Below are 20,929 nucleotides of genomic sequence, written 5' to 3' on the forward strand. Positions count from 1 at the left end.
ATAGCCTCGAGTAGGTAACAAGTGTCACTGGGAAGCTAAATACAAAGGCAAAAATGATTCTGTGTCCAGTCACCGTTTGGGCTCAAAGAGGAAGAACATGTGAAATAACTAAACCTGCTGCTTCTGTTGGATATAAACCTAAACATTCATTATATGTGCTGAAAATGTCTGTTGTGCACTGAGTTATTTTTCAGAAAAACTTTAAATCCTGCTCACGCTGCGAAAAGTAAAAGAACTGTTGTATTCTGTATGAAATTAAGGCTACTTCTTTTCAGCAGGAGTTGTGGAAGGTGGTTGGTTGGTTAGGTTTTTATCCAAAAATAGCAGCACAACTGTAGGAAACAAAAAAAGCCGTTTCACCGAGGAATGATGACCATGTAGGATAAAAGACAGTGACTGGACAGTTCTGTCTGCCGATATTATTCCTGCTGACTGCCTCACTGCCGGAGAGGGAGAGGAGGAAGCTCTCTTCATCCGTCTTTCCCCGAGACGATGGCCTGAGGCTGCTCTTCGGATGAATTGCACAATGAAGAGGGGTGGGTAAGTAGATAGGTAGCACATCATGAGGTGAGTGTGACTGAGAACCATAAGAACCATATATATATTATATATACAGTGCACGTTATTTTTCTGAGGTTCACGTTGAGGTGAGATAGACTGAGGATCGGCTCAGACAACCAGGTGAGAGAGGGGAGGAGAAGGGGAGCAGAGGAGGAGGTGAGGTAAAGAGAAGAGGTATCCTGTGAGGAGAAAGTGTACTGAGGGGAAGAGAGAGGAGTTCCCAGACAGGAGCCACCATTTTGAGGAGGGGGGGGTTAAAGGCCTGGGTTGCCCCCCTTTTCTTCTTTCGCAGAGGAGATCACAGGGCCTATAGTGACCCATTTCCGCCAGCTGTGTCAATATATTGAGCAGGGTGGGGTGGAGATGGAGGGTAATTACTGTTTACATGGACTACGTGGGAAGAGAGGGGGGAGGAGGGGAGAGGCAGAGAGAAAGAGGGACCAGTTGGCAGAGGGGCTGGCTGAGGGACAGACTCTCAAGGTTTACTAAGTAGCATTATTTTGGTCTCTTTTTTTTTTTTTTAGCCCCTCATTTTTTCCTGCTTCCTTTTCCCCCTCCAGACTCGTCCCCGTCCTCCCTCCCAGGTCCATCCAGTTGGGGTTCATTCGTCCTCCAGGGACTCCGTCTTGATGTCGTTAGGGACTCCTCCCGTTCTGGACAGGGCCAAGATGCTGTGATTGACAGCAGCCATCTCCACAGCAAGAGAGATGGGGTCCTGATGCTCGCTGTGTGCTGCGCTGTCGTCCTGCAACAGTGAGGGACAACAGGAACAAAGATCAGGTCATTCAAAAACAAACATTCAACATGCTGCTAAGACTTCTAATAACGCAGGAAAAAAAGATAACCTTCGTCAGTTGAATTGTTTGAGAGGTCCCTTTCAGACCTTAAATAGTCTGTCTGTCCTTCAGTAGTTGGTGTCACACTAAAATACAATAATTTTATCATCAGCTGCATTTATTTACCAGGATTCTATTGCACATGAGACAAAAAGACAAACAATTTTCACCTAATCAAAATAATTCCATCTCCATTAACTTAAAATTAAGGAATAGAATTATGTTTTTGTTCTATTTATAGGGAAGGATACATGTCTAATCGAGACTCAAAAGTGTTTTGATCCTGTTCAAAAGCATGAGTACAGTGTGATCTTTAACTAAAAAGTGATTCTGCAGATCAGAAAAAAAGGAGATCAATTTCAGATATTAAGAATATACAGAGAAACAAGAGCAGAGATGTGCAGGTGGAGTTCCACCTCAGTCTGATTTAACTGTGAGTTTCATTTAGCCTCTTTCTGGACTGAATGCAAACGCAGACATGAGGGTCACGATCAAACCCACTGATTTAGGGTGATATTCTTTTAAGGAGACCTTACACAATGAATATGCAGTGTATTCTACCAAACACATTCAGCATGTTTCTGTGTGATGGTACCTGTGTTGGTGAGGTGGGCTCCAGTCGATAAAGGCCAAATGGTCGGCTGAGAGGTCGCTTGTCAAAATAGGGGAGGTCACAGGCCTGGAGAGCAGAATATTCATATCCACATTACTAAGATAGATATTTGGAGAAATACACACATTTACTTTTTCCTCATTCCTTTTTTTTAATTCCAGTCCTTTTAAAAACAATGCAGGTTCCCATGTTTTACAGTTAAAAGCAAACCCAGAGGTCTGTAGGTTTGTTAGATAATAGGGCAATGCACCGCTTTCCATTGTTCTGACTTAGTTTCCATTGGTTACAGGAACAAAACAGAAGAGAGCAAGCATCTGTTAATTAAGCAACAACTCCTCACAAAACAAAGAACATGATGTGCTTTCTATATTTAAGGAAGAATGTATTCAGAGTTCATCTGAAGGAAAACAGCAGTTGATATTTTCTCACTTTTTGTGTGAATTTGTGAACAGTAAATGTACCACTATAGCCAGAAGGTTCAACTCCAAACAAACACCACAAGCTGCTGATTTCAATTACTAACACTGCCTCAGCCAGACGGAGAGAAACTAACCAGGATAGTATTGTCTTACTGAATGATGTGGAAAACTCATGATCATACCTACAGTCCAAAAAACTTACTGAACCTTTCTCAGATGAGAGACTAGCAAAATGCAGACCCACGAAAAACTGAATTATCATATTTATCAGACAAAGGGTAACACAAGAGAAAACATTACGCTGTTACGTAAGAAATGGCGACTGAGTCCTTCACAGTACAGTCTGTAAAATAAATCTGCTTTATGTGTCGTTTGGGATTCTTAATCACTCTCTACCTGCTCTGTGAAGTCGTTCCCGTCAATGTCATCACTGTTGGAGTGTCCCCCTGGACTCTGGACATCTATGCCGTGACTCTCCAGGATTGTGGCTTCTTGGAGGAAGAGGATGGATTATTAGATTTACAATAAATCGCTTAAAGTTACAAAATATTCTCTTGAACGGTGATTAACGGTGTATTTAAATACAGGGTCGGCATAACTGTCTGACTGATGGCAGGCAGCAAGGGAATTAGAAACAGCTAAAGAGCTAAAAGTGAACAATACAGAATATCATGAAGGACATGCTTGAGTACTCGCTATGGTGGTTAACCAGACAAAGGAAGCTGGGAAGGCCTGTCATAAGAGCTTTGACTATACTTGTCTCCTTTACAGAGCCCTTTGGGTCCATGTAATAGAGGTTCTATTTTATATATCTAACATCAGGTGATTTTCATTTTTCTTTTTAAATTTCACAGCAGCAATGGGGATACGTTGCCAGAGGTCATAACAGATAGCCGGCACCTGATTAACAATCATCAGCCTAATTATACACCGATGGAGTGATGGAATTATCAGCGAGCCATTAAGAAAAGCAGACAAATGCTATAATCACTGTTATTAAATATGAAGTAGCTCTGTTAACAACAAAAAAAAAGAAGATGTGATTAAATGCGCGGTGCTCTAAAGACAGAAACAATCTGAATGGCTGTTTGCGTTCTCTCCCAAAAGCCACATTACCAATATTAGCACGTCTCTTGATCTCTTTACGGCGATTGGCGAACCAGTTGTAAACTTTCAGGGAGGTGACCCTCTCCAGGTCAGACAGCTTCTTGCCTAAACAAGAAAAAAAAGAGAGATCTCCGTCACTTGCACTTTAACAATAATGACTTGTTTGACCACAACATCGCAGCTGTTTTTCTATCCAGTTCCCCACATGGATTCTTATCTGGGGCATGATAATATTTCTGCTCATCAACTTCTCACTTATATAATTCTGCTCTATAACACCTGCATGGATAAATATGTGAGGTGTATTTCCCATCAGATGTATACAGACCAAATCAATGGTATTCTTACAGCACAACATGCGATGCCTACCTGGTTTCTGAATAACAGCATTGCAGGCGTTTGCTATCTCCTCCCTTTTGGCCTCATCTGGGTATTGGTTGTCGTTGAAGTAGCTATAAATAGCAGAAAAGTCACACTGATTAAATTAATTTCACCACACAAGGACAATGTCAACAAACTGGAGTTACTGCTGTGTTCTGGCTGATACAGCCAAGACAATATTGTGAGTGCATGGCAATAGCCACAGGCTTTATTTCCTTGTTGTCCGGCCTGTAATGTTGTCTGTACTCCTCAAGGAAATAAAGAGACATGATGAAATAAACTTCCAACATCTTTTAAAACTGCTCTTCTTAAATTCCACATTTTCCCCTCCGTCCTCACCTCTCCATCACAGCCAGGCACTCTTTTCTCCAAGTGAAGCGGCTTCCTCGACGCAACCGGAAGGTTCCGGGGGCAGTGGTGAGCGGGGGTGGGGTTTGCCTCCACTCCATTTCCTCTAGGGGTAACGGCGCTGGTCGCATGTTCAGAGTGGCACCTGAAGCAGCAGAATCACAGTCATGCTACAGATGAAAAGGTGCCAGGAAGACTTAAACCACAGTCAGTTTTTGCAGATATGCTTGTGGTTTGGAAGCTAGCTATGCCAGTCGAAATCTATAAACAATATACCGCAAAACTTCAAATAATAGCCCAGGCCTTTATTTGCCTAAATTGCAAAATTGTCCCTGCTTATATTTGGGACAGGCGGCTATTTGGGGGCAGGCCTTTAATTTTTCTGGCGAAAAAACCATCCAGAACTAGCTGAAAAGTTGTCCACATCCCTTCCATCATTAATGTCATCGTACATTTCTTTAGCCTTGCTTATGTGTCTCCCGACAACATCACACGTTGGCATAAATTGTTGTTTTTTTTATGTTATATTCATAGTTATATATTTGCTCCTTACCTTATGAGAAAATCAGACCCGGCTTATAATTGAGGCCGGCCTTTATATGTCCAAATCCATAATCGGACCGGGCCTGTAAACAGGGCCGGCGTCATTTCGGGACCCGGCTATTATTTGAAGTTTTACGGTAGTGACAAGGAGCAGTTTACTTCTGCCTACCACTTGAGCTCCAACTAACATACTAACATGTCTAGCCAGACTCATATATATATATATATATACATACACTGCAGACTTTAATGTCAACCTCACAAAAGCATAATAATGTGTATATGCCAGAAAGCCCACCCCCTCATGAAAATGTGTACAACATTGTACACACTGCCTTTTGTTAATCTCACAATATATACTGATTACCAACTCCACTCAATACTGCTGACAACACTGTGCTGCCTCATCTTAAGTCGCGACCACAGCAGAAAAGAAAAGAGAATAGTCTGATTTGTGCTCCAAAAACTAGCGACAATAAGACGCTTTACCGTTTACAATACAGTTTAGTACACACAACATGAAGCCTTAGGCTTACATGCTGAATCATAACCTGATCTGACATGGACATTGTCATCAAAGCCTAAATGGGTCACCCTGCCGGAGACCAGGTTATCAGAACGGCATGATTGGGGAATCAGTTTTCTCTGCAGCAGTGATGGAGCTGTGTGCGCGGTGCTGGGCTGGGCTGAGCTGAGCTGGGCCGGCCTCAGTCTGGCCATAAATAGCATAGAGTTTTTTCCAGTGCTGACGGTGTTGGCAGGGCTCCACCAAGGAACATGCCGCAGAGGACAAGGCGTGGGATGTCTGCTGCCCCGGCTATAGGTTGATACGGTGCACACGTGTGTGTATACATATACAAAAACACACATATCGAGACATGGTGCATATGTATGTTTACCCATACAAAAATAAGCATCACGACAAAGTGAAATATTTGTTTGATTTTCAGGACTTTAAGGAAAATTGTTTTGGGTCATATTCATTCAAAAACATAAAAAGGGATAAAAGAGGATAGTTCAGCAAGAATTCTGGATTTCATTTTGTTATTTAAATTCCTTCATGTGGAATATTTTCCTTGACATCTGTGGGTATGTTTATTATATGGCAGGCAGGACTTCTTTGTTGTTGTGTTACTTATTTACACAGTTAAAGCTGAAGAAACATTTGATCTATTTCATCTTGCACACTGATTTTGGGTCTTTCTCACATTGCTGCTCTGCAATCCCGATAAAAATGTCCTCCCTCATATCTTGGTATGATATCTTTACTCAGATTCAGCTCCTATTATGCAAGCTGCTGCTCATCCCTCAATTCATGTAATGAATCAAGATGTTACTTCTAATATTTAAGATTGAAGCTACATAAATTTCAAGACATCTCTGCACCACAATATGCTGACTACTTCAAATCATCTCATTAACAGAGCAACAGGAAACATTAACAGGCAGCAGTGTGTTATCCTGCTTTTGCTATCTTTTGTTTGTGAGCCGCCTCCCTGCTACAATTAGTGAGGTAAACTAGTGAGTGTAAAATCTTTTACACGCAATCTTTAAACTCATCTAACTGCTTGACCGTCTTCATTAGGTCTGCTTTGATTTGCCAGCTGTGCTCAGGGTAACAAAGTCTTTTCTACCTGGTGTGGTTTTCTCCAGCGTGTACCAGCGGTAGAAGGCTCTCTTCTTCTGCTCACTCAGGTCGGAACCGTGCTGCAGCAGCCAATGGGAGATTCTGCTCTGGCTGATCCCTGGAAAGAGGCCAGACATTGAATTACATCAGAGTTTTGCATCCAGCGCAAGCACAATTTGGGGACAACCAATCAAGCAACACACAGGTGAATACAACGGAGAAAAAGAGTTTTCCCCTCTCCTTAGCTTTAAATGTATTTCTTCTCCTTCACCTGTCTTTTACACCAGCAGAAGTCACAGAACACACTGCTGGAAACCAGTTTTCACCAGTTTTACCATGTTTATGTTTATGTATGGACTATTGGGTTTTAAACTTATACTAATAGTAAACATTACAATGCACTTTTGGGTCAAAGACATGTGTAAAATGAGGAGCTTTGCCAGTGTTGAAGGAGCAGTCCTTGTAAGTGACAATGTGATTACCAAGCATCTATAATGTGATGTGCCAGATGTTTTGTTGCAGATAATTATTTTACATAAGTCATCCTTGGAAAGTAGGTACTTCAATAAAATATAGACAAACTTAAACCAATCAGATCAACTCCATAGATATTAGTTTAATGAAAACCAAAGGAAAAAACTTAAATTATCAATACATCAATGTGTATGACATGAAAAGTGACAGTATGTGTGCAACAGAATAGACCTTAAATCAGTAAACACCCTGTTTGAAGTGCGTCAGTGCTGTCTGCTACTAACCAGTAACTTGTGCCACTACTGCCTGAGAGATCCGCCTGTTCCCCAGGAAAGCTTTGATCTCTTCTTTCACCAGACTGCTGTCCCTCCTGCAAACACACGCAGCACAGAAAACACAATAAAAACACAGCGAAGCAGCGTCAGCAGAAAAATATCAAAAGGACTTACAGTATTTTAATGCAACACACAAGAATGTGAACAGCAAGTTAGAGACTTGGGAGGCACGCTAACATCAAATGCGGTGCTTTTATTTTAAAGCCCCATAGATAGATTTATGCATATTGAGTTGTGGTGTATGCTGCTTGTATCTCCACACAGTGTTAACACAAATGCATGCATGTTTTATGCTTTTGTCACAGCTGCATTCATCTTGGTATGCCGTACAATAACCAATTCCCTCTTTTCCCGTCAGATGATCCAATCTATGTTTCTATATTTCATGAAAAAAAAAAAAGAAAAGCCATGACTCGTTTTTAATCTAGACTTCATTCTGACGGCATCAGTGGTGTATTGTTCCTTTCCACACATAATCAGTGTTTCATTTCAGATGAGAACAAAGGCAGCATTGCTATGCACTGTGCCGCTATCAACTGATCTATATTTTCAAAATGTATTTAACAAGCATGTTTCCACCATCTTCGTCTAAGCAAAGGGAAAAAATAAAACATGCACAGACTTGCAGGAAAGGAGGATGTGCAGTCACACAGTGTACCCACCCAGTTTTCTGGCATTGAGCCCAATCCCCTCCCCTATATGTACACAATGCCACATGAGCATACATACACACGCATAGAGATTATACTGTCTGGGCCTTATTACTTTCTGTTTCATCTTGTTAACACTTGTCAACATGTTGGTGCACCTATCAATACTAAAAGTGTGTTCTGTTTCCCCCCCACACACACAACCAGCTGTAGTGGGCGACAACCCCCACCAAACTTTAAAAACAATATTGCGCAAACCACACAATCACAGCAGTCTTTGAACCAGCCAGTATGGGAGTCTCACACAGTCAAACGGAGAACACATCAATGTCCTGAGCATATTTCTGAAATGAAAATGCGTCACGACTCTTGACATCCAGCATCAATATCCTCCACACCAGCCTCTTGCGGCGCAGCTAAAATTAGAGCTCAAAAAACGCTGCTTGTATCGACACCAGTGAATCAATGTAGCACAAGCTGCTGTACAAGACTGAGGAAGAGTGGGGTGAAGAGGAAGAGAGGGATGAAGGGAGGGAGAGGAGGGAAGAGGAGGTGGAGGGGATGCGTTGGATGCCAACTCAAAGGCCGAACCCCTGCAGAGACGGAAATGTGCACTTTAAAGTGAGAAAAATCGGAAGGGCGCCGTGGGATTGTTGACAAGCTGAAACCTCGTGTCACGCCCCCGCAGCCACACCGAGTGAGACGCGAGTGAGTCCTACAGGCGGAGAGGACGAGGGCTTTTGAATGCTACTTAACTTCTTGGGCTGTCGAAAGAGGACGTGTAATTTAATGCAGAGGCAGTGTGAATGAGCAATGGGACAGCTAGTGCCAGCACAGAGGATAGAGCCTGAGCCCTAAATGCCTATTCTTACACTGACTGTTCCGTGCAGGGGCAGCTGGAAGGCAGCGGGAGCCCAGAGCAGTAGGAGGAGTGGGGTGATTTGTAAAGTGGTTAGGAGAAGAAGGAGGTGGCTAACATGTGGACTACAATAGATTATGAACACTGAACCTCTTACAGTAATGGGCTGAAGTACTGAAGAGTATGTGATTTCACACTTAATATCACTAGATGTTAAGGAATGGAAATGTATGTTTTTAGAGAGGCCCTACATGAAAATGTCATCTTAAACCCTGAAGGGGTTTCAGTGCCTTCTACAGAGCACCTCCATTTTCATGTAACTAAGTCTCTGTTTTGATACAGAATGCAAGTTATTATGTGACACATTGTGTGCAATACCTGTACTGATTAAAGCAATCTGTTCTGCTCTGTTAAAATGAAAATGCCTTCGCTGACCTTCACTGTTTCTTCTTCATTTTTGGCTGTGCACATTAGGTCTTCAATAATCTCGCCAAATTTGATGTCTGATTCGCTAATTGTTCATTAGTGCCCAAGTGTGAAAGCACTTACTGCATGTGTGGAGACTCCATGGTTACACAGGCGTACAGAGTGGACACCCTCTTCAAAATATATCTTCCTGTCATGGTTACACTTCCCACATGGAGGTCATACGAACTGCTTGCACATTTTTAAACATGAAAAGAACAAGCAGCAGCTCCAATCCTTACAGCCATCCGGGTGTGATCAGCCGAAAACATTTCCAGTTCAAACTTTCTCAGTCAAATAAAGTATGACAATATTTATGACTTGATAGAAACAAGAAGATTTAAACACCAAATTGCCAGTGCCAAATTTGAAACCTGAATTCAAACCCAGCTATTTAAGCTACGTTTTTTAGCCTACTGACGGCTAAAACCATAAAGTGTGTCTGTCCAACTGATACTACATGATACAAGACACACTGTTCATACAGTCAGACACCTAAAGCACCTTCAAATATGTAAAACATGGAAAAGAAACCCTTCTTGAGATATCATCAGGTCAGGGATTGATTTGACTTTTTATTATTAATCAGTAAATACAAAAAGTCAGCATTTACAGTATGGAAATTTAAATATTTTAAAAATGATTGGGAATCAACATATGGAAAGTTTGAAGGCAGAGTTGTGGTATAGAGTTGTATCAGCCACAGTTTATTTGCTGATTAGTTACATCAAAGAGTTGGAAATCAAGGCAACTGGACTCATAGCATCATGTTCTGAAGACATTCTGCATCAGTTCTGCTGCTGCTGAAGTGGTAGTTTTATGTGCTTAGGGCCTCTGTGGATGGATCTCTAGTCAAACTTACAATAGTTAAGTGCCACAGGGCCATGTATGGCACTAGTTAACAACCCACTGTTGTTACCATGTGAATAGGAAGGAAGCCTCCTATGCCAGGACTGGTTTGTAAACAGGTGTTTTTTAGGATTACATAGATGGCCTACTTGACTTCTCGTTTCAAACCATTTGACCTCTCTGTCTAATATATGTACATGTTTGTCCTCAAAGGAGTGTCCACAGTCTTTAATGTGTAAGTGGACTGCTGAATTCTGGCCTGAGGAGCTGGCTCTCCTGTGCTGTGCCATCCGTTTGTGAAGCGGTTGTTTGGTTTCACCAACATACAGGTCAGAAACCTCCTCACTGCACTGAACTGCAAAGACTACATTTGTCTGGTTTTCCCTGGGTGTTTTGTCCTTGGGGTGAACCAGTTTCCGTCTCTGTGTGCTGCTGGGTTTGAAATGTACTCCGATGTGATGTTTGTTGAAAATCCTTCTAAATCCTTTAGAAATTCCTGACGCATACAACATGACAATGTGTTTCCTGCAAGAATTGCCCCCTTCCTCTTTGATTGTCCTCTCTTCTTTTCTTTTTCCAGCTGTTCTCACCTGTTTAAAACTCAGTCCTTGTATGCCTTCCTAGAAGGTTTAACTCTCATTCACACAGTGACAATGGGTCATTAACTAATTCCAAACAGCACCCTGTGGCAGTTTCGGGCTGTTAGCCGACCATTAACCAACAAAAGGGACTTTAGTCACATGGGTTTAACTAGAAATCCACCTTCAGGAGTCCTAAGCACATAAAACATAGACTCCCCACCAGAGCAGCAGCAGAACTGATGGAGTGTCTTTAAAAAAACTATGGTGGGACCAGCTGCCTTGATTTCAAACTCTTGGATATAACAAGACCTGGATGATTTGAGTCTTCATAGACTTGCTGATTGGTTGAAAAGCTGGCCTGAGCCAGAAAGGAGCCACCCAAAGCAGAGTTCATCGAAAAGAAAACAGACACGCAAGAAGGAAACACACATGGCTACACATTACACAACTGTTGGTTTCACTCCAGAGCAAACAAACAAAGTGGCACACAGTTGCTACAGGTACGTTTAAAAGCTCTTTGTAGCACCAATGAAGTTAAACGGTTAAATTGAAAATAAACAGCAGCAAGGCTTTATACAACTAAACGACCTTAAATGAATTCAGGCACAAGGGTTCTACCTTGAAGATAAACCCTCCCAAGTGACCTCTCTACCAGCTCTTGTCAATCAGCACAAACAGTTGAAAATGGCCCAGTAATGAGTTAATTTCTTCACCAAAAGGACTAACAAAGCTTGTGCGCCCACATATTAACAGGGAGGTTACTTAAATAAGTTAAATTGAGGGTAGTTGAATTAAACACACTGGTGACCATCAACTGTAGCTGTGGTCATAATAATTTTCAAAGCCAAACCAACCTTGATCAATGAACAATTAAAAAATGCAACAAAAATGAGAGCAAACACCATCTGTTGATCATGTGATGCAGAGCTGGAATATTGTTCTCTAAATCTGTTACCAAGGTCAAGAATGAACTGTGAGGCTCAGTTTTAAAACATGCATGGGTTCCAAGAACAGCTGCGCACAATGGAGCTTTAGTTGTGTTTCCAGTTGGTGCTATCTAATTAGCCCTGACATAAACTATGCTTTCATGCCTTTTCATTATGAACATTACTGCCAATAAAGACAATCCCACCAACTTCAACCTAGTGACCAATGCAACACTGAAACTATTCAAAAGGAAAATACGTCAGTGGAAACACAAAAAGGCTTCAAGTTTGCAATCAGACGTCTTTGTACACAAAACCATTTTGTCAAAGGATCGTTATTACTGTGGTCATGATGGCCAATCATTCACCTTTGGTCACCATGAGGTAATAGCACCATAATAAACTGTCCAGTTCTACAAGCACCCAACTACAGTTGCACAGATAATTAAAAAGTTCACTTCCATTACTACTGACCTCATTAGCTCCTCCACCTTGTCATCAATGTCCAGGTCTTCTTCTGTAGCTTCAAATCCGAATGCTCGTGCTGCCGCCGCGCTGTTTACTGGATATCGTGGAGGGGACAGTTTTCCATTGGGCGTAGCAGCTAGACTGTCACGGCCATTCTGTGACAAGGCCACCAGTGAGACCGGTGATGGCAGGATTGCAGAGGTTGGTGGTGGTCCTGGAGGTGGAGAGGTTTCGTAGCTGTTGCTGGGAGACGGCGAGAGCCCCCCGCTGCTGCTGAACTGTGTCTGCGTGGCTGTTGAGATTTTGGAGGTCGTGGAAGACTCAGCGGCGGCAGTGTGATCGCCAGTGCTGCCTTCGCTGTTGATGGCGCCGTTGTTGCCGTTGCACGACACAGAAGAGGTGGTGGTTGCCGAGGCAGTGTTGTTATTGTTGAATGATGTGGTAGTATTATTAGAGGCAGAGTTGTTGGTGCAGCTGTTAGCCCCGCCTACTCCATAGGAGGACAAGGAGGAGGAGGAAGATGTGCGGCGGCCAAACTTGTCGCCATGCTCCCGGTCCAGCCGGTCCAGAGTGTCAAGTGCATGCAGGATCTCCTGCTTGGTCATACCAGAGCGACGCAGCCGCTGCAGCAGATCTATCTGCTCAATAGTGAAGCGCGGCTCCTCGCTGAACTCAGACATCCTGCAGCTGAATGAGAGACAAGACAGACAGATTGTGAAACAGGGGAGGAAGAAGAGGAGGGGAAAGGAAACAGGAAATGCAGGAGGAAGTTAAGGGAAGTAGAAAGGAAGCTTTAGGAAAGTAAGTGGATCTGGAAGAGAGCAGGAAGAGAGAGAGAGAAAAGGAGCAGCAAGGAGGAAAGTCAGGCATAAATGAGACAGATGAAGGGATGGTGGAGGCACAAAGGAAATGAGAGGATTAAGTAGCAAAGAGTGAAAAGGAATGCAGTTGCAGATGGAAGAAAAATGAGACTGATGGTGAAGGAGGAGTGAGGCAGAGAAAGGTAGTGGAGGAGAGTTAGAGGGATAAAGTAGAAAGAAAAGGGTGGGGAAGGAGGAAAAAAACTGCAAGAAGAAAATAAAGAGGCAGCAGATAAGAAAAGGAAGACAAGAGCGGGAGAGATAGAAGTGTGAAAGAAAAAGGGAGGGAGGGGCAGGGCATAAAAATCAGCTATTTTTGGGAACCAGCAGGCAACACGCGCAGAGTGCCAGAGTCACCTTGACAGCTGATGCTATCTTAACATTCTGACTGTCGTTCTTTAAGAGCTACAATATATCCCCAGCTCTGCACACCACCCACGCTGTATGTTTTTCATAAGCAATTTGCTGTGCTCAAAATCAATGCAACTGGAATCAGACTGCGGCAGATTTTCCATCTTCTGTGCCAGCCCGACCTATGCTGATATGATAAATGGCTTAAAAGGGGTCACTGGCATTTTTCTACATCTGTGTTACTCTAAACTATGCAGAGGACAGGAAAAAAAATGAAATGAATGCAGATTGCACGCAGTGTTCATGAAGTAAAGGGTGAATACAAGCCTTAAAAGAAGAAACTGTCAGCATTTCACATATATACATACTTTTTTTTAAACTCAGAGTGATTTTGCAGGATTGCTGAAGATTAACTAGTCCTTTAAAATTGTACTTTCAAATCCATAAGGAAAGGTAAGCTGCTAAAGCTGTGAATTATTACCATGCACAATCAACACAGCAAGCATCTCAAACATCCAGGAAGGATGAGAGAAACACGGTTTGAAAACTACAGATGCTGGACTGGATCTTTTTTTACAAGAACATCTCTGTTTCCATCATGCAAAAGGATGCACCACATCTCAATATGTAATATTTTGAGGCATTTAATGTGCTGCAAACAAAACTGAAATATGACGTTGCTATCCACCATGATTAAGTATTTGCCAAGTTAACTATTGACTTTGGTTCAAGAAGGTTAAAAAGTGAATCCAAACTCCGTTTACTGCTTTAGCGCAGTTCAGATGGGGGCTGTCATTGACAGATGGCGAATCAAATTTAACTTTGCTGGCTGGATATCATTTTATAACAATACAATCAAGTTTAAAAAAAACTTAAGATATATTCATGCAACCAAAAACAGCTGAGATGTCCTTACCCTTAACGGTTTGCATGCATCCGATACTCTAAACCACACTTCTGCTTTTTGACAGTACAGTTTCCTAAAGTCTCCCGGTCTTAAAACTGTCCATAGTTCTCGGTGTCCCTTCTCCCTCCATGTGTTTTTGTTTTGCTGACTATGTGGCCCGCAGTGAGATCACAAACCCGTCGCTCTCTTTTCGGCGCTGCAGGCAAGCCACCGGTGATGCCAGCTTTCACGCCCTTTGCCCAAAAGCTAACGTTAGCAAATGTTTCTGTGGCAGACGGACAATGCCCCGTCTAACGTTAAATTAGCCAGCCCTCAGCTCTCTAACACTAAATGATTTCAATCATTTTCGGTGCCCCCCGGCGCCGACCGAGTACTGACAACAGTCCGGCGGCATCACAGAGGACGTCTAAGAACTTAACATGGGCTATTTCGGTCGCGTTGGGGTTGTGGAATGATTAGCATAACATGCTAGCCATGCCAAGGCTGATACTAGCTGACGTTAGCCGCCGTCGCTGGCTAGCGAACGTTTGATATTAATAACATCACTTTCAGTGTTGTAGAAAGCTAAGTACATGACTTACCTCGCTTCAAATCGTCCACTTAACCATTTAACTTTGTAACTAAAGCAAAGATCCGCTGTGTCCTTTACTGCAGTCGAACAATACAGCAATATGATTACAGTGCCCTGTCCGACCCTTTTCCAAGGATTTCTAATCAGAGGCGAATTATTTGCCTCTCTGCTTTGTCTGTCTGACAACAGCCATATTGACAACTAACACCTCCGAGCAGCTCTGAGGGAACTGTAGTTTTACTCCCATAAAGGCCTCTACCGCGCAGCGGCGTGCTCTACAGTAAAAACTACAAATCCCTATCTGAAGAGCGGAAGGGGGAGCTGATGGCTCACTGATCTACAGTTGTCACAAAAAAGCGATGCAGTTTTTAATGTGGCCACACAGATGTGACTTCAGTTACATATATATATATATATATATATATATATATATATATTATGATTCCACAAATGCAAATAAAAATGATATGTGTGAAAGAAAAATTGGTTGCTACTTTTTAAATCTTTAAATAAAGTGGAGCTTTATATAACATCATCATCGTCCAAAAATACAAAAGCTTTATGTGCAATTGGAACCAGCTTGGAACCACCAACAGCCTTACTTAGACGGACAATCATGCATGAACTACTCTTATCAGACATCTATTGTATGGTTGGCAAGATTGCAGCCATATATCACTGACACTTGACATTTACCTTTTTGATTTGGCCATTGATCCCAGTGATATACACTTAGAATCATTCATTATGACTATAAAGGGAGTTATGGATGCACAAAAATATAAATCCAACCTGGGGGGAAAAAATTCCTGAGTGTTCTGGGTCTCAAGCCGGGTGATAGTTTAATAGTAAACAATTACCTAAAACACAGCAGCAACTTGAGTGAAAGTGTGAAGGTTCTGGTATGGTAGCCAAGAGTCCAATGAGAAAAAAATGGCTGTGCAGATGCACTCAACATCATCTGGCATCACCTGGCAGGAAGAATGAAAAACACTTCCAAAAGAAAGATGTGTTTATGAGTGTGAAACATAACAAACCATCACAATCTTTGTAACACAGCTAAAAGTATGTTGCAAACATTTCAGCCTATTTGCATATTTTTCGTTCTTTTTAGTTTCAGTTTATTCAGCTGCTTTAGGAGGAAGAACATCAGAATAAAGGAGAAATTACAAAAAAAAGAGAGGGGAATGGATCCAGGTGGCTAACTTAGCATGTGCATCAATTAGACATTTGGACTGAAACACACAGCCCATTTGAGTTAACCATTAATATTGTTACTGCTGTGCTGTCTCTGCAGCATTTCAGCCTGCACCTGGCTCGTCCCTGCAGAACTGTTGCATGTATACCCTGCAGACAAACAAGCCTAGTCATGCTGTTTTATTATTTAACACACAGTTTTATTCAAAAATATCTATCATATAGATGCTTGATTTTACACTGACAGGACAGGTAATAGAGCACCGTAACCCACTGATGACCTTTCAATGGCCTTTTTAATCCAGAGGTTGTGCAAGGCCAAAGACTCTGAAGGAGTTAAATACAGGCTGCAAGCTACAGCGGAGGCTTTAAATGATGAAACATTGTGTTGCACAATAGAATATAATGAATATTAAAACAGCTGTCTATGCACTCGTACCCATGAATAATACATAAAAGACTTATACAAAGTCCTTATGGTTCCATAATTACAGTGAGTTATATGACATGTGCTACAGTGTTCACATAGGATAAAGAAGCACGGATCTGAATTATAGGTGTGAATTTACCATACAGTCTGGTAGTCACACTGCCACCATGTGACCATTACTGTCCAAAAATAGGACAATAATCAAATCAGTGTGTGCTGTTTGGTCCGTCTGTAAATGAGGTTTTTACAGTTAAATCCATTTAAAAACAAATATTTTTTTATTCGTCTATTTAAAACTTGCATTTTTCACATTGTTGTTTTTTTGAATGTCCGTCATACAGTGTGTTTCATCTCCATCATCCATTGGTAAACTCATAAAACAAACTGAATTATGTCCACCATCTGTAGATAATTAGAGTCTTATCCATTTTTCCAAGTACTCAGAATGATCACTTTGTACTTTACTTACTTTATGTAAAACACGACTGTTGTCAAACCTTCCTCTAACACGATAATTGCTAAAAGTTTTAGGTTTTTTTGCTGGAAAAAAAGAAAGAAAGAAAAAATAAGACATTTATAAATGTCACCGTTTTGCTCTTAGCAATAGATGCTCCAAAATAAAATGAAGTTACTAGCAACATAATTTGAAACCGTGGCACTTTGTTAGTGACAAAGCTTAAGTAAATGTCACACATTAAAATGCCAGATTTATTTTATGTTTCTCTGTTACACCATAGAATGCAGACATGGCATAACTACACTAAGCCATTTAGCAGACATTCTTTATTATTTATATTACAGTTTCACAATCATTCCCTTTTCTTATTGTGTGGCCATAACTACAGTGTATGCTCTTATATGCTTTATAGGAAGCAGTACCTTGGTACTAGAAGTGGTTGTTCCAGCTTTTGTGTGTTGGGAACTTGAAGAATCTTCATAGTGTACACTTAATATAATATTCCTCTCTCTCTCCTTTCAATTAAGCTTCCACTCTCCAAGTTAATGATCTGACCCCGCGCGACATTGTTATGAGGCAGATGCAGCTGTGAAACACAATGTGAACAAAGCGGCACTTACTGGAGCAAATCTAATTGTGTTTTAGCCAAAGAGCATCTAGCAGGAGAAAAATGCGATGGGATGATGGGATGAACCTGATGTCATTATGCAGAGGGAAGCTAGAATCATTTGCTCCTGTATGTACTTTTGTTTTGCAGGTCCTGTGGGCTTACATCAAAGATATTATAGCAGTTTAATGGTATAATGCAACTATGACCAAAATGACTGTGCCTATAGTGTTGTGTTAAAACATAGATTTAAACCTGTACTCTGAGGCTATTCTAGAATCTCTTGGGGCCCAAAAATTAACTTTATTAGTTTGATTGCCTTGCTAGGCAATCAAAACTATTGTTCTTCACCCTCTTTTTTATTCTTCCATGTTTTTTGGCGCAGCGTATCTTCAGCATACATTGACCGATTTCAGCCATTCAACTATCAAAATGTTCAACTCATAAAGGACATTCCGGGTCAACTTCAAGTTTTTTTTCAGAAAATTATAATTTTTCAAATATTAAGCAATTTCGGTGTCATTTTTAACATGGGAGTCTATGAGAGAGCCTTTCAACAAGGGTCATCTGCCAAATGTATCTCCTCCTACAAATTTCAAGCTACAGACTCCATTTTAGTCTTAATATTAAAATATTCTTATTATATAATAATAATGTGACATCGACAAAAATGGAAAAAAATGTCTATATTTCAAAAGTTAGAATAGGGTTATTTTCAAACTATAAATAAAACAAATTAAAAGTTATTTTACATAATGATTAGATTCCATAATAAAAAGGAAACCCTCATAAACTATAATATAAATCACAATAGTTTCATTCTTACACTAAATAAGGAGCCAAGGTACGTAGTCAACCTCCTAGTGTCCTTCGAAGTTCCCTACATTGTTCCAGAAACCTCCTAATGGCTCTCGAGTGCAAACAAGAACTCAGTGCGCAGCTGCCCACCCAACATGGTTTGATGCTTGGATAGTGGATACACCAGCATCCGGCAAAAACTAAAGTAGAAGACCAGGAATACTTTCCCTTTCACCTGTTTAGTGCTCAGTCCGTGTCTTTTGCCTTCATACCGGGTAGGTGCTGTTTGTTGTGAGTATGCAGCGTGCTTGTTAGTGGAAACAACAGAAGACAAACCGCTGTTGTTTAGCCAGCTGTTTTGGTCAGCGAGGTTAGCTGGCTAGCAGCGTCACTCAGCTAACGTGAACTTAGCTAGCTTGGTGAGAAGGGGCAAACATCAGCGCTGTGCTGGCTAAAAAGAAGCTAATATCCAGAGATCCAGAGGAGTCAGAGGTGGACGGAGAATTCTGAGGTGTTCCAGGTTCGCATGAGCTTTTTGTGTGGTAAAACGCTAGCTGCCGAACTGATAGGGTCAGCTGTGATTTGACATAAGGCCGAAGCTATGAGGATAACGTCATCTTTGGCAGCTAATGGACACACAAGCATGCTCCAGACTAAACACTAACATTAAAAACTCGGAAATTAACACTTTGAATTTTATACCTGTGCGAACGTGTGCTTATATTTTAGCTGTTGCTAGTGTGAAAAAACATCGTTTTTATGTTGTTACTTTTGCTGAGACGCAGCATCTTACGTAGACAGTTGTGTTCTCCTGTTTAATCAGGAATGACTTGTCCTCTCCTGTTGTGTGGGGCTGCATTGTTTCAGAAAATGATTATTAAACTGAAAGTAAAGCCTTTGGTTCAGCTGTGTGTTACAAAGAAGTTGCTCCACTCATTTATTATTTGAACACCTGCTTGGAGGAATGGAAGCAAGTTAAATCCAATTTATTTAATCTCACTTACATCCAATTATCTTTCCACCCCCTCAGCTAATCAATTATACAAACAGTGTAACATTAAAAATATTATGAACATGCAATTAAAAAGAGTACAGTCACATTAAAGTGCAATGGCATGAAATTGATAAGTTTGTTTTAGTTAAAAGAGGGAGAATAACTCAGACATAGGCATGTGCCTATGGACTTGTTAGTAAGCTCTTTGTCATTAGTTTGTTGTGAAAGTGTTTCTTGGGCGAGCATTAGCAAAATAATCCTCTTCTTATAGCTTCTCAACATCATATGAACATGAGCTCTGGAGCCAAATACCTGTTTGGAAACACAGCACTGGGTTAGTGGGTTGGGCTCAGGAAACATGTCTGGCCTCACAGCAACAGCACAGTGTCAGTGGTAAACAGTGTCTTGTTGTTATGTGACAGTGCATTGTTATTTTGTTGTAATTATTATTGGTAGTTTTTGTCTGCACCTAACAGAAAACCCCTCTGATATTTTGAGTGGATTAATATGTTTACCCAAACATAGCTGGATCAGTCCATGAACCCACAAAATAAGATGAAAAGTAGTGTGATCCACCGTAAAACCAACAAAAAAAGTTTTTTTCTGGTGTTCTATTATAAAGAAATGCACATACTCACAAGACTGTGACTAACAAACTGACTTGATCGAATTATTGCAGCTTCCTGTTATTCATTAATAACCATATAGGTCTATTATAAAATCTGAAACGTGTTTTTTTTGCCTTGTTCTTCAGAGTTTTGTGAAGGCTGGCTGTTGAGATCAACTGATTGGTGTCAAAAACAAGAAAAAGTTCATCCCAAGAGTTGACTGTAAGTATCCAGGACATTCAAACCACACACTTTAATCATCAGGGATGCTTCACTCATCATTTATTATTGCAAGTATAGCAGCCACAAATGATTATATCACCCGATGCCAGGCTTTTCTCTCCTCATTCCTCTCTACACAGTTACTTATGTATGCTAATGTAGTTAGTTACTTGTACGCTTCAGTACAGGCCACTAGAGGTCACTCTTCTGCTTGTTATTCCCCAAATTAGCCTTGTAGTTAAGGATTTCCTGTGGGATGTCCTGTTAGTTTGTTGTTTGGAAAGAGAAAATCTACATCATAAAACTGCAAACACCATGGTGCTCATAGCTAAATAAGGGCAAAATTTTCAGACATGCAAACAAATATGCTGCTTTATAATGAATACATAAATTATGTGTTACCATAGTATAAGTTCATGGAATGCATGACATTGGCCAAGACTAAATATATAATTGATACCTATTTCCTCGCACCTTAAACCCCCTCCCCTTCTCCATCTCCGTCTGCTTGTTATATCTGCCTCCCCCTCTTTCTTATTTAATGTCTCTGAATCCCTTCATCCTGGCCTTCAGCCCATATGAACAACTGGCCTGGACAGCTGGCTATAGCAGCTGCTTCCCATCTTGTTTCGGCCCCCATCTGCATCTGGGCAAGTTTTTTTCCATATCGTTATCGTTTTTGTAAGCCAGTCTTTCTGTTTCTAAATCAGTCTTTTGTTATCTTTGTTTTATCACTTGAGCAAATGCAAGCTGAGTTTTTTTAATGTTGGAAGCATCTTGTTCACGCTGCCCTTATTTGCTTGCAACAGTAAATTTTGCCAGTATCAGTTAATAGCGCTTCTATTTTCTGCATCAGCATCTGTTGTCTTATCAGTGTGTCTTTGT

The 20,929-nt window shown here is 41.1% G+C and overlaps 2 protein-coding genes across 4 annotated transcripts in view; one reads left to right on the forward strand and one right to left on the reverse strand.

Moving 5' to 3' along the window:
• Positions 1-1,064: 1,064 nt before the first annotated feature.
• hmbox1b (homeobox containing 1 b) lies at positions 1,065-14,928 on the reverse strand. 3 transcript variants are annotated; one of them, XR_003669605.1, is made up of 11 exons: positions 14,742-14,928; positions 12,049-12,729; positions 7,194-7,279; positions 6,443-6,553; positions 4,257-4,410; positions 3,906-3,988; positions 3,546-3,641; positions 2,826-2,920; positions 1,993-2,076; positions 1,407-1,483; positions 1,165-1,306 (listed from the first exon to the last, which is right to left on the reverse strand). XR_003669605.1 is itself a non-coding variant. In XM_028397237.1 (10 exons), the coding sequence occupies exons 2-10, from the start codon at positions 12,720-12,722 to the stop codon at positions 1,163-1,165; spliced, it is 1,524 nt and encodes a 507-aa protein (XP_028253038.1). In that variant the 5' UTR covers positions 12,723-12,729; positions 14,742-14,928; the 3' UTR covers positions 1,065-1,162. The 3 variants fall into 3 exon arrangements, 2 of the variants coding, with proteins under 2 accessions (XP_028253038.1, XP_028253037.1); XM_028397237.1 differs by lacking the exon at positions 1,407-1,483 and having other exon boundaries at positions 1,065-1,306; positions 2,826-2,917; XM_028397236.1 differs by lacking the exon at positions 1,407-1,483 and having other exon boundaries at positions 1,065-1,306.
• Positions 14,929-18,361: 3,433 nt separating this feature from the next.
• Positions 18,362-20,929, forward strand: part of disp1 (dispatched homolog 1 (Drosophila)) — a 60,693-nt gene continuing 58,125 nt past the window's right edge. The window contains exons 1-2 of the mRNA XM_028397713.1: positions 18,362-18,495; positions 19,969-20,044. The gene's annotated coding sequence lies outside the window, so the exon portion shown is untranslated. The remainder of the gene's footprint in view (positions 18,496-19,968; positions 20,045-20,929) is intronic.

Source organism: Parambassis ranga, chromosome 24 (assembly GCF_900634625.1).
Source record: "Parambassis ranga chromosome 24, fParRan2.1, whole genome shotgun sequence".
Lineage (NCBI taxonomy): Eukaryota > Metazoa > Chordata > Actinopteri > Ambassidae > Parambassis > Parambassis ranga.

Excerpts from the sequence above, each read along its gene's own strand:
- hmbox1b (XM_028397236.1), bottom strand. The coding sequence starts at position 12,722 with ATGTCTGAGTTCAGCGAGGAGCCGCGCTTCACTATTGAGCAGATAGAT. Across the intron at positions 7,280-12,048 it reads AAGGTGGAGGAGCTAATGAG|GAGGGACAGCAGTCTGGTGA; the intron begins GTCAGTAGTAAT and ends GTGTGTTTGCAG. Across the intron at positions 2,921-3,545 it reads CAAGAGACGTGCTAATATTG|AAGCCACAATCCTGGAGAGT; the intron begins GTAATGTGGCTT and ends TCTTCCTCCAAG.